At 36.1% G+C, this 13,152-nt stretch overlaps 2 protein-coding genes across 4 annotated transcripts in view; one reads left to right on the top strand and one right to left on the bottom strand.

The window, feature by feature from the left end:
• The window catches only part of LOC128859260 (COMM domain-containing protein 10), a 70,833-nt gene that overhangs the window by 52,151 nt on the left and 5,530 nt on the right, over nt 1-13,152 (bottom strand). The gene's annotated exons all lie outside the window — the stretch shown is intronic.
• On the top strand, nt 9,510-12,734 carry LOC128857740 (uncharacterized). The gene is made up of 2 exons (XM_054093483.1): nt 9,510-10,802; nt 10,874-12,734. The coding sequence occupies exons 1-2, from the start codon at nt 9,510-9,512 to the stop codon at nt 10,880-10,882; spliced, it is 1,302 nt and encodes a 433-aa protein (XP_053949458.1). The 3' UTR covers nt 10,883-12,734.

Below are 13,152 nucleotides of genomic sequence, written 5' to 3'. Positions count from 1 at the left end.
ATTAAAGAAGATCTTTTGAAGTTTATTCCACTCAAAGGACATACTACTGGGCTAGAGCTGTTTTCTCATTTAAAAAATCTCATCTCTTCTGAGAAAATTCCAATATCAAAAATGGTAGGCCTGACAACTGACGGTGCTCCAGCTATGGTGGGTTGTGATAAGGGGCTCGTGGCGCTATAACATAAGGATGAAAGTTTTCCACAATTTCTTAGTTACCACTGTATTATACATCAGCTAGCATTATGTGGAAATTTTCTAAACTTGAACAACGTTATGAAACTGGTGGTGAAAATTGTGAACAAGATTAGAGCTCAAGCGTTACAAAGAAGATTATTTAAAACCTTGGCTGATGAAATTGACTGTCAATACGGAGAGCTACTTCTTCACTCTGAAGTGCGATGATTAAGCAGAGGACGAGTGCTCAAACGTTTCAATGATGTCCTGCCTGTTATACTCCAATTTTTCAAAGAACGCGATGAACCGATTCCTGAACTGGAAATTTCGACTTGGCTCAGAGATTTTGGTTTTCTTGTGGACATTACAGAGAAATTAAATGAGCTTAACTTGCAGCATCAAGGCAGGGATAAAGAATTAGCGGAAATGATTTCTGATATAAATGCATTTATTACAAAACTTGAATTTTGGGAACAAAACCTAAAAAACCGCGATACTAAGTATTTTCCTATTCTTTCCGAAAAGATATCCAAAAATCTATTAGAGCCCTATGACAGTAAATATCATATGGAAATAGTTTCTAACTTAAAGGAAAACTTCAAAAATCGTTTCAAGGATTTCAGCAAAATTGCTTTAGTGACGCAATTTGTGGTTTCACCCTTCATGGACATTGATATACAACAGTTTGCAACTTGTGTTATGAACAACTTTGGCGAAGACATTGCTGTGACAGAAATGGAACTGATTGCTTTTCAAAGTGACTTGACTTTAAAATCTTTAGGTTCAAATACAAAATGTATATGGGTAAGGCTTTCTCAAGTGGGCCTCAAAATTACCAAAGTGAATATTTTGCGATGAAATTCAGCCGGGACTGAGTTCTATCATCCAGAAGCATTCTCAGAAAATTTTGTTGTAAAATTCTAAATAGTTTTTTTTTTATTAACTATCGAAGTTTTTTGCAGCGCTTGAATAATTATCACATTTCTCATAAAGTAAGTATCCGATTACAACGATTTTTCAACTGCAGACTGATAAAGGATGATATTTTCCAAAAACGTTATTTTTGTTCCGAAACTTGATGTTTTGTTTTTGTAAATAATTTTTTTTAATAAACAATTAAAAATTTAACTAATTTCTGCGCCTCTGGGATGAAAATTTTTTAAGGATATTAACGTAATAAACATCTGTGCATTTATGTATGAAAAAAATGCGTGCAATTCGAAAAGGATTAATTATAATTAATTTTTTTGTGCCAGAATGCGAGCTTCGACTTACGCGGACGCGCACGAACACACAAACGGCGACTCGCAGGCGGCTTGCGAAAAACCGTTTTTCGGACACGTCTCAACGCGATATGCTTCCGTAAGATCAGTTTTGCCGACATTGTCATTAGTTGTGTCTAGTCTCCTTCCGACTGCTGTGGTGATGTGTTTCGGTGATAATAAAAACTGTGATATTATATAAATCGCGTACGTTAATGTGTACAAAACTAAGTATAGACTAATATAATGCCACATGCAAATCGTTGTTGTAACCCTTTCGGAAAACAAAACCATAGTCGTTTTACACAAATCTAATCCGAATAAGTGACCAAGATGCGAAATTTAGTGTCGTGTTCAAAATTCTGTGCAATCAGAATACTGGAACACAACGCAGGCAACAATACATCCTTACGTTGTGCATTACAAAGAAAACTGCGTAGAACAGCATAAGAATTTTGTGATAATATAATTTTTGAAGCATTGGAACATGACAGTTCCGCAGTCAATTTGTTCAATTCTAAATTGATTCAATATTTGATTAAACAGTTTGGTAAACGAAATGTGAAAAAAATCTATTATTTTTCCGACGGGGCGGCCTCACAGTACAAAAACAAGTACAATTTTATAAATTTACTATTTCACAAAAAGGATTTTGGCATCGATGCCGAGTGGCACTTTTTTGCCTCTGCACATGGGAAAGGTGCCTGCGATGGTATTGGTGGTGCTATAAAGAGAGATGCGTACCATGCAAGCTTGCGAGATAAAATCCCGGTGAAAATTACGGGACCGAAACAGTTGTATGATTGGGCAAAAGTCAATTCTAAGAAAATTAGTTTTGATTACTGTAATAAACAAGAACATGAAAATCACTCTAGTAAGTTGAAAAACCGCTATTCCAAAGCGCAAACTTTGAAAAATACGAGGCAGTTCCATTCTTTTATTCCAAAAGTTAAAAATTCCATCGAGTGCAAAATATTTTCAGCCCACGATCAATCTAAAATTATACCCATTATGTAAAAATAAACTACATGAAAAGTGTAAAAAGCGTGAATGATTTTCATTTTTTCTCGAAATAACAAATGAATATGCGATATCTGTATAACTTTCTATATATTTTCATTTTTTGTGTCCGTCCGTGAATTGTTGTTGTTTTTCAGCGAGAAATTTTAAGGGCATTTGCTGACTGAACTTACAATGTAGGTATAGATCTGATATGTAAACATAAACGTTAGTAATAAAGAAGTATGTATATATGAAACCTTGCATGACAGCTTTTACATTCCTTTGAATACATTTGATTTAATTATCATTACGCATTTCCGCGACAGTCAAAGCGCAAATTCTGTTATACGTAAATTATTTATATGGCCAATCTTTAAAAACAAGTAAACACCAGTAATGGAAAAGTCGGCAAATCTGATCTTACGGAAGCATATCGCGTTGAGACGTGTCCGGAAAACGGTTTTTCGCAAGCCGCCTGCGAGTCGCCGTTTGTGTGTTCGTGCGCGTCCGCGTAAGTCGAAGCTCGCATTCTGGCACAAAAAAATTAATTATAATTAATCCTTTTCGAATTGCACGCATTTTTTTTCATACATAAATGCACAGATGTTTATTACGTTAATATCCTTAAAAAATTTTCATCCCAGAGGCGCAGAAATTAGTTAAATTTTTAATTGTTTATTAAAAAAAATTATTTACAAAAACAAAACATCAAGTTTCGGAACAAAAATAACGTTTTTGGAAAATATCATCCTTTATCAGTCTGCAGTTGAAAAATCGTTGTAATCGGATATTTACTTTACGAGAAATGTGATAATTATTCAAGCGCTGCAAAAAACTTCGATAGTTAATAAAAAAAAAACTATTTAGAATTTTACAACAAAATTTTCTGAGAATGCTTCTGGATGATAGAACTCAGTCCCGGCTGAATTTCATCGCAAAATATTCACTTTGGTAATTTTGAGGCCCACTTGAGAAAGCCTTACCCATATGGACTTTAGTAAGTAAAGATAAGTATTCAGTTTTATGTCGTGTTGCGTTGAAAGTGAAAGCGTTATTCAGTTCAACTTATTTGTGTGAATCTTCTTTTTCCAATATGAAATTTATTAGAAATAAATACCGCAATCGGCTTACAGATATACATTATACTGCAAATATTAAAAAATTATCGATGAGTCAGAATGTCAACTTTCCCATTAAATATGCTCTTTTTATCTGCCCATATTTTATTTATATAATAATGTACTATTACTGTTTTGTTGTTTTTTTAAGTCGCTTGTGATTTGCCATTATGACTGCAAAAAATTTTGTTACGATTGATAGATGTGAACATGGATGTAGTTATGCATAAGTATAAGCACTATAAGTCATAAGTTTATTATATATAGAACGTATATTAGTAAAATAAATACATGTATTGTATGTCGAATATAACTGTGTATTATTTAATTTATGTTGGCTTGTGCAAGTAGCTCGCTGTTTATTTCAAAATCTTGAAAGTAGCTCAACACATTGAAAAGGTTGGCGACCACTGGTCTAGATTAAAGGACAAAGTCTTTCGAAATGTTAATGAGTTGAAAGAAACTCTACGAACTGAGTGGTATAATATTTCACCAGAAGTATGTAAAAACTTAGTAGAATCGATGCCAAAACGATTGAGTGCTGTGCTTAAAGCTAAAGGACTCTCTACTAAGTATTTATTTTAAAAATATTTAGTTTGAGAGCATAAATTCAGTATTGTACGATTATTCGTTTGGACATGAATTTTTTTTTTTTTTTTTTTAAGAAAATGTTGTGAAAACTTAAAACTTTTGTATATGACGAAATAAATTAAGTTATTATGAAATAAAATCAGTGTATATTATTCTAAATTAAACAAATTTTCTCTTTTAAAACTAATATTTAAAATGAGCCCTCTGCATGTACGATTAGACGTTTGAACCACTGTATATCTAAAAATAAAGATTTTTAATTCATTTTTATTTTATTTTCTTCAATGAGTTATTTCTTTTTTTTAGTTTTTTTTTTATATGTCGTTATTAAACTAAATTGCAATCAAGTAAGCGTCACATGGAACTATACATATGTATATGCTAAATACTGTATGGATAATAATTTCCTTCTTCAATTTATATATGTATAATTTAATATACTTTACCAATTAAATTCTTTTACTACTTATTTACGCTGTATATATACTCTTGTAAAATAAAAAACACACTTTTAATGAAATTAAAATTGTTTGTCATTTTGGGGTAAATTTTGCATATTGAAAGACTCGGGGGCACACCTTTCCCCTATCCGATTGGCACCAAATTTCACAGAGGTCATTTTTATATAGAATGGAACCAAACTGGAGGGTTGCCCGCGAAAAAATATTGTCTATAAAAAAACAGGTCAAATAACTGCCACGCTACTGCACACTGTATGTGCAACGCTGTCGGTATGTAAACGCTGAATAACTTTATCATTAGTCGACTTCAACATACATGTTTTCGGTACGTCAATTCAGTACAATTTCAACCATGAATTGCTTTACACCGAAAAACGCGCTGAAATAGTGACGCTATACATCGAAAACAATTGCTCGAATGGTTGACACTGAACCCAATTTTTGGAAGCAAATTTTAATGACTGACGAGGCACATTTTAACCTCTCTGGTAGCGTGAATAAACAAATTGCCGCATTTGGGGAACTGAGAACCCTCACGAGATCCATGAAACGCCATTGCATGACCGAAAAATAACTGTTTGGGCCGGCATTTGCGCAAAAACCATCATTGGACCAAATTTTTACCGAGAAAACGAAACGGCCGACGGAAACCGATATCGATGGATGTTGGATATAAATCCGACTGTTGAGGGAACGGTGGCCGAACCAGATAACATTAACACTTTGAGCCCCGCGTGCCCACACGTGGAGACTTTTTTTCTGCACCGGTGGACCGCGTGCTGACGAAATGTTGTGCTTAACATTTACCGACCACACGGGGTAAATAGTTACCCCAGGCTCAAGAAAAGCCTAATAACAGGTCTAATAACACTGCGTTACAAAAACGAACTTTTTTTCTGTCCTATGAACCAAATCTACTTTTTCGGAAAGGGAAGAAAAAATAAAAATACACATGTATCGGCGATTTTCATGTACACGTCAGAATTTTTTTTTTATGCATAAAATGAGTCCGCAGTCCGCCTGTTTGAAAAACTTTGGATCAATTTTTAACCCTTTTTCCTTGATCCAATCGAATTTCTGAGTCAGGCAGACTCGTGGAAATGTTTTTATTATGTAAAATTAAAAAAAAAAAATTGTATCAATTCTCAGATTTTCTCGAATTTTTTTTTCTAAAAAAAAAAAAACAAATGTTCTAAATCATCGGCATAACTTGAAGGGACTCCAAATTTTTAAACAACTTATTAACCTTTAATTTATTGTTTCATACAACACACTCTGGGTGTTAAGCGTGGATTTCCAACCCACCAGTGCTTTTTGTGTACATGGGAAGGTCGCAAAAGAGATCAGCATTACACTGAATTTAAGTGGAAGCCGCGAACATGCTACAAAGTAGGCGTAGAAAGTATAGAAAATCTACCATTAGTGCAGCCATCTCAAATCATTTTGCCATCACTACACATTAAGATCGGTGTCGTATCAAATTTTGTTAAAAAACTGGATCATGAGGGCGAGGCGATCGCAAGTTTGCGCAATATTTTTCCGAAACTGAGCGGCGCAAAGATTCATACAGGTATTTTTTTACGAAGGCTTTTAGTAACTTTATTTTTTTAATGATGTGTATAATTTAAGGTGTTTTCAGTGGTCCGCAGATAAAAAAAAAAGTTGCAAGTTATGAATTTTCATCAAAATTGAATGCTATCGAACAACGTGCATGGAAAGGCACAGTTGCCGTTATTGAGCAGTTTCTTGGCAACAAACGAGCTGAAAATTATAAAAATATTGTTGCAGAAATGATTTCGGCATATGGCGAAATGGGCATATTAATGTTGCTAAAGATCCATTTCCTTCACAATCATTTAGATTGTTTCCCTGGTGATTTATGGCGAAAGGTTCCATCAGGACATTGCGGCTATTGAAAAGCGCTTTAAAGGACAAGACGTTACGCATATGCTTGGCGAATACTGTTGGTCTATTTGTCGCGATACTGACACAAATGCTTCCAAACGCAAAAATAAAAGGCCTAAGTTTCTTTAAAAGCATTAAAATTTTTAATGTAACAATTTTTAATTTTAATATAATAAAATTAATAAAAAAAATTCGGGGTTTTGAAACCCACATCGGCATATCTCATGCACTTTTTTTTTCGAACAAGTGGCAACCCTGTGAAACGTTGTCAGTGGCAACACCTAGGTGAAAAGTCTAGAAATGTGATACACTATCTGTGTGCCCAATTTTATTCAAATCCGTTAAGCTAATCCTGAGATCGTGTGGCTATACAGATATGCATACAAGAATTGCTCGTTTAAAGTTATAAAATACAAAAAAAAAAAAAATTGTGACGTGTACATGAAAATCGCCGATACACGTGTATTTTTATTTTTTACCCCCTTTCCGAAAAAGTATATTTGGTTCATAGGACAGAATGTGTGTAACGCGGTGTAATTTAAAAATTGATACAAGTAACGACATCTGTCAATAGTTAACAAGTGTGAGATTTAATGTTATATATAAATATAATATATAAATAAATATATATTTTTTTTATAAAAATTATATAAGTGTTGTAACTAGTTACCCCGGAGTGGCCGCAACCGTTGCTCGACATAGATTTTTTTTGTTTAAATCGACTTGTTTGCAGTGTCAATAAACAAAATAAAGGTAAGTTTTTGATATTCTATATATAAAAAGAAGTTACATTTCCTTGGTAATCTTATAACTCAAGAACGGGCTCACCTATCCAAACCAAATTTTTGGGCTTTGTTTGGACTATTCAGTAGATGGTTTGTGTTTTGAAATTTTAAGAATCGGATACCAGGGTCTCGAGAAATAGGCCAAAACGTGAACCCGGGTAACCCTAGGATATGTTTGTACAATATGGGTAGCAAATGGAAGCTGCTGATGATTCTATAGTATAGAGTATTTTTGATGCCGCTCCGTGACTAGGGTCTCGAGATATCGGCCAAAATGTGGACCCCGATAACTTAAGGATGTGTTCGTACAATATGGGTAGCAAATGGGAGCTGTTGATGATTGCTATAGTATAGAGTATTTTTAATGCCCCTCCGTAACTAGAGTCTCGAGATATAGACCAAAACGTGGACCTGGATAACCCTAGGATGTGTTTGAACTACATGAGTATCCATTGTCAGTTGTTGATAAATGCTAATGAAAAGAGGACTTTTCTTTTCGCTGGGTAACTAAGGACTCCAGATATAGACCAATTGGGAACTCGCCTTCAGGTTAAGAGATTGCATTCTTATGTACTACAACCAGTTAAAATGTTTTTAAAAATTCAGATCCGTTATCTACATATATTTCTCGAACTTTACAGATTCAAGGTCAAATATACCATAGAGCTGGGTCTTTGCTACCATTCCCAGATGGTGACCATCAATTTTTGCAAATATATTTTATTGGTGATGAGAATCGTGAATTAGATCAGCGCTGTGCAATTTCGACGAATACGAGAAGATCAATCGTGAATGAATTGCAAACAATGTTCCATCAACACAATGAATTGGTGAAATTGTTCAAAGTAGCACTCGATCTGATGCCCACCGATGGCCACAAAATCAAAATAAAAGCCGATAAAACACCAATTGGGAGCACGCCAGACGATTCAATGTACCAACGATTGATGAAGTAGCTATTGTTGTTACAGTTTCAGCCACGAGATATTGTTTTGTATCGTAGAAATGAGCAACAACAACGTATTTCAGAACTCCATCGCTGTTATGATGCATTGCAATACCCCATTTTGTTTTGGAGAGGGGACGATGGCTATCATATCAACATACCAATGATAAATCCAACAACTGGTACATACACATTTTATTTTTGTTTAAATATGATTTTTAAATAATTTTCATACGCTAATTAATTTTTGCATCGCAGGTCAAAAATCAACGAAAACCGTCAGTGCGATGAATTTTTATTCGTATCGATTGATGATTCGCCCTCAAGAAAACAATTTTATTTTGCGATGCAATCAACTTTCGCATCAATTTTTTATCGAATTGCAAGTCATTTTGGACGCAAATATAATAAAAAATTGAATGCTCCAGGAGGAACTGGAAAAACATTTTTAACTTTATTTATTTTAGCATAATTTATTTAGCGTAAAAAATTGAAATGGAAATTAAAGAATCACAGTTTAATTACAAGTTTTTATCGGCTCTTTCATACCTGTATATATGTGGGTGACCACCACAATCAAATTTTAAAAAAGTACAGAAAAGGCTAATGTGACATCTTTAGAAAGTATGTTGAATGAAAAAAATCAACTAATTCAACTGTTTAAACATTTTACGAGTTCTATAAAGAAAACTTAATATGAAAAATTTCTTGCGATATAAAAAAACATTTTATGTATGGTGGTGCGAAGCCCACTGGGAAATGCTAGTTTGTTAATAAAAAATTGTAGAATCTTGATTGTTCATGTTAAATAATTTATTTTATTTTTATATGATATTGTTTACTACATAAATCTGGTATACGGCCATTATACTATAACATATAAACATACGATGTACAAACTTAGCTTCATCTATATTGTAAAACCCTTAAGGTCGCCTATTGATGGAATGTATGTTAATGTAAGTGTAGGCATAGTATAAGATACACCCAATAATGTAAACGTAGAGTAATGCTAAGAAGAGATGTAGTATTAAGTAAAATAAGGCAACCCTAAATGACAAATGGAAGAAAGAATAAAATGGAAGTCACTTCCGCTTGGATCGTAAAAATAGCCAGTCGTTGTATTTCTATCAGAATTTAATCGTGAGCCATCCGGCTTTAAAATATCTGGAAGTACCCTCCATTTCCAACTCAGGTGTGGGGTTGTGCAAACGCAACCCAATAAACTACACATTTTAAAGATAACTTTAATATTTTGCGAGATAATGGCAAATATTCGCCAAGAACTAACTAACGTGCTGACTGAGGCTGGTGTGGAATTTCCAACTACAGCAACGACAACCCAATTGCGCCGATTGCTGCGGGATGTGGTAGGAGCCACTCGGAGCACGGAAATTTCAAGAAATGACGATAATTTAAATTCTGCCGCTACTGCTGGTACTGCCGCTGTTGATGCCACTGCTACTGCCGACGTTTTCACCTCTGCTGACGACACTGCCGGTACTGACACTAATGCTGCTATTAGTGCTACTGCCGCTACTAATGCTACTGCCGCTATTGATACTACTGCCGCTATTGATATTATTGCCGCTTCTGATGTTTTTGACTCTGCCGCTACTGATGTACGTGCCGCTGCTGACGTACGTGCCGCTGCTGACGCTACCAATATTAGAAACTGTGGACGGACTAGTATGTTTATTGGTCTAGATGAAGAGATCGCAGCTTTGCAAAAGCGGGTAGAAATTTTCAAGCTGGCCAAACAAATCGAAGAACTCGAAGGCCGTCCGAAAAATCAGAGTATACGGCGTCTGGAATTTGGGGACCTTGAACATGCCATCCCCAAATTCAGTGGAGATGATGTCACTTTAACGGTGAACCAATTCCTAAAAGATTTTGAGGATCTAATGGAATCGACTGGAGCTGACGACCGATTTAAACTGCTTGCACTTCGTCGTTCGCTGACGGGCACGGCGAAAGTTTTCCTGACGACAACAGTAGCGTTGAACTATGGTGCGCTAAGGAAAGCGCTAAAAGACGAATTCGACATATCCGTCACACGGCATGAGATATATAAGATGTTGGCACAACGTCGCTGGAAGCGGAAAGATGAGTCGCTGCACTGTTATGTGCTGACAATGCAAGCCTTAGGAAAACGAGCCAATGTCAGCGATCTTGAGGTTATTGATTTTATTATTGATGGAATCGGGAATGTCCCAAACTCGCATATCCTTATGACGGCCCGAACCTTAGACGAATTCAAGACGCTGGTGATCCGTTTCCAAAACAAATATTTTGCAGTTGGCACGGCACAGACAGCAGCTCCCAAAACAACAAAACCAGCAGCCGAACAAAAAATAAAGTGCTACAATTGTTCGAAGGATGGCCACATCAAACCCAACTGCCCTTACCCTATGCGACCAAATGACGCCTGTTTCCGATGTTGGAAGATGGGGCACGATCACCGATCCTGCCCGAACCCACCAAAAGTTTTGAAGCCCCGAGAAGTTGCTGCCGTACAAGTGGATACAGACCATGACGTGGTTGGCGCATTTAATTATGTAAGTATAGTATTAAAAACCGATGTTGAACCTTTAGTTATAGATTTAATGGCTTTATTTGATACCGGTAGTCCGACTAGCCTTATCCAGGAGTCACTGGTTCCTAAAGGGGTCCAAAAGGAATGTGTAAAGAGACCAGTTCAAAAATACAAAGGCATTGGTGGGAAATATATTGAAATACTTTATGTTTTAAAAACTTTTGTTAAATACTGTGGAAAAATTGAAGAAATTGAATTAAATGTAATTTCCAATAGAAATATGACTATGCCAATTATTTTGGGCCGTGACTTCCTGGGGTTGTTTAACATTAAATTATCAAAGGCACTGAAGAAATATAGTAAGCATAAGTTGTTTCAAATACGGTCCCTTATGGAGCCAAAAAGCTTAAATTCTGTAACCGACTCGAATGCATTTATCGCAGTTGCGGAACAGCATGAGTTAGGAAGAAACCATGCTAGTAAAATCATTCTAAATGATTCCTTGTCTTTGGGTGAGTTCACTGCCGTTGACGTACCTGACATTTTCCATATTGATTTTTCATCTGACGAATGTAATGTTGACGTGTGTCCTAACATGACTAAAATCTGTCGTGATAAATTAAAGCAGCTTATTAATGATAATTATTTAAAGTCAAAAATAAAGCCCGAACCATACAAATATGAGATGAAGATTCATTTGACAACTGACGTTCCTTTTCATTCCGCCCCCCGCCGATTGTCATATTTGGAGCGCAGCCAAGTGCAATCCATCATTGAGGAACTTCGTGAAGAGGGGAAGACCGAGTGACTCGCCGTATGCCTCAGCCGTAGTATTAGTGAAAAAGAAGAGCGGTAAAATCCGTATGTGCATAGACTATAGGGCCCTTAACAAACTTACCATCAGGGATAATTACCCGTTACCTCTGATTGATGACTGTATCGAATATTTACAAAATAAAAGGCATTTTTCAGTATTAGACTTGAAAAGCGGTTTCCATCAGGTGCATATGGCCCCTGAATCCATACCATTAACTTCTTTTGTGACTCCAAATGGACAGTTTGAATTTCTGAAAATGCCATTCGGACTGAAGAATGCACCTGCGGTATTCCAACGATTTATCAATCATGTCTTTCGAGATATGGTTGATAATAGGAAAATTATTATTTATATGGACGATATTATTATCGCTACCGAAACATTTGACGAACATGTAGACCTGCTGAAGACCGTATTAACCAGACTTACCTTGCGCGCACTAAAACTCAATCTGGAAAAGTGTAAATTTGGATATGACGAAATCGAATATCTGGGGTACTCAGTAACCAGGACAGGAATACTGCCGAACAACTCCCATATTAAGAGTATACAAAATTTCCCTATACCTACTAACTCAAAACAACTGCAGTCATGCATAGGTCTGTTTTCTTATTTCCGCCGATTTGTACCTTCCTTTTCCCAGATAGCCAAACCTTTGCAGAACTTGCTTAAGAGAGACGCGCGATTCGAGTTTGATCAGGAGTGTATTGACGCATTTAACGAGTTAAAATTTAGGCTGACGCGGAGCCCAGTTTTGGCCATATATAGTCCCAAAAGGGAAACCGAATTGCATTGTGATGCAAGCAGCATAGGTTTTGGAGCAGTGCTATTGCAGCGGCAGGACGATGAAAGGTTTCACCCAATATCATATTTCTCCAAAACAGCAACAAGTGCAGAATCAAAATACCACAGTTTTGAGCTGGAGACGCTAGCAATCATATATGCATTGAGACGGTTTAGGACTTACTTAGAGGGTATTCCCTTCACAATAGTAACTGATTGCAACTCACTAACCTTAACTCTTGATAGGAGGCAGCTTAATCCCAGAATAGCTAGGTGGGCCCTTGAATTAGAGAACTTTAATTATAAAATAAGACATAAGCGAGGTGCTGCGATGGGCCACGTCGATGCATTAAGCAGGAGACAGATAGATTTAATCATAGATGTGGATGATATCCAATTCCAAATACAAGTCGCACAAGAGCGAGATAACCATGTTAAGACTATACGAGACCGTTTGGAACGCGAAAATGTCACTGACTATGATCTGATGGACAGGGTTGTTTACAAAAGAAATCAAGACGGGAAGATGGCCCTATACGTACCTCATGAGATGGAGTCTAATGTCATACGCGTGATACATGAAAAAATGGGTCATTTAGCAACTGAAAAGACACATGAGAAGCTAAAATTGTACTACTGGTTTCCCAATATGAGATTAAAAGTGGAAAGGTTTGTAAGAAATTGTCTGAAGTGCATAATGTATGCCACACCCCCACAGAATAAGGAAAGAACTTTGTATCCCATCTCCAAAACTGCTTTGCCATTTGATACG

This window comes from Anastrepha ludens, chromosome 3, assembly GCF_028408465.1.
Source record: "Anastrepha ludens isolate Willacy chromosome 3, idAnaLude1.1, whole genome shotgun sequence".
Lineage (NCBI taxonomy): Eukaryota > Metazoa > Arthropoda > Insecta > Diptera > Tephritidae > Anastrepha > Anastrepha ludens.
This window is presented reverse-complemented; position numbering and strand designations above follow the sequence as displayed.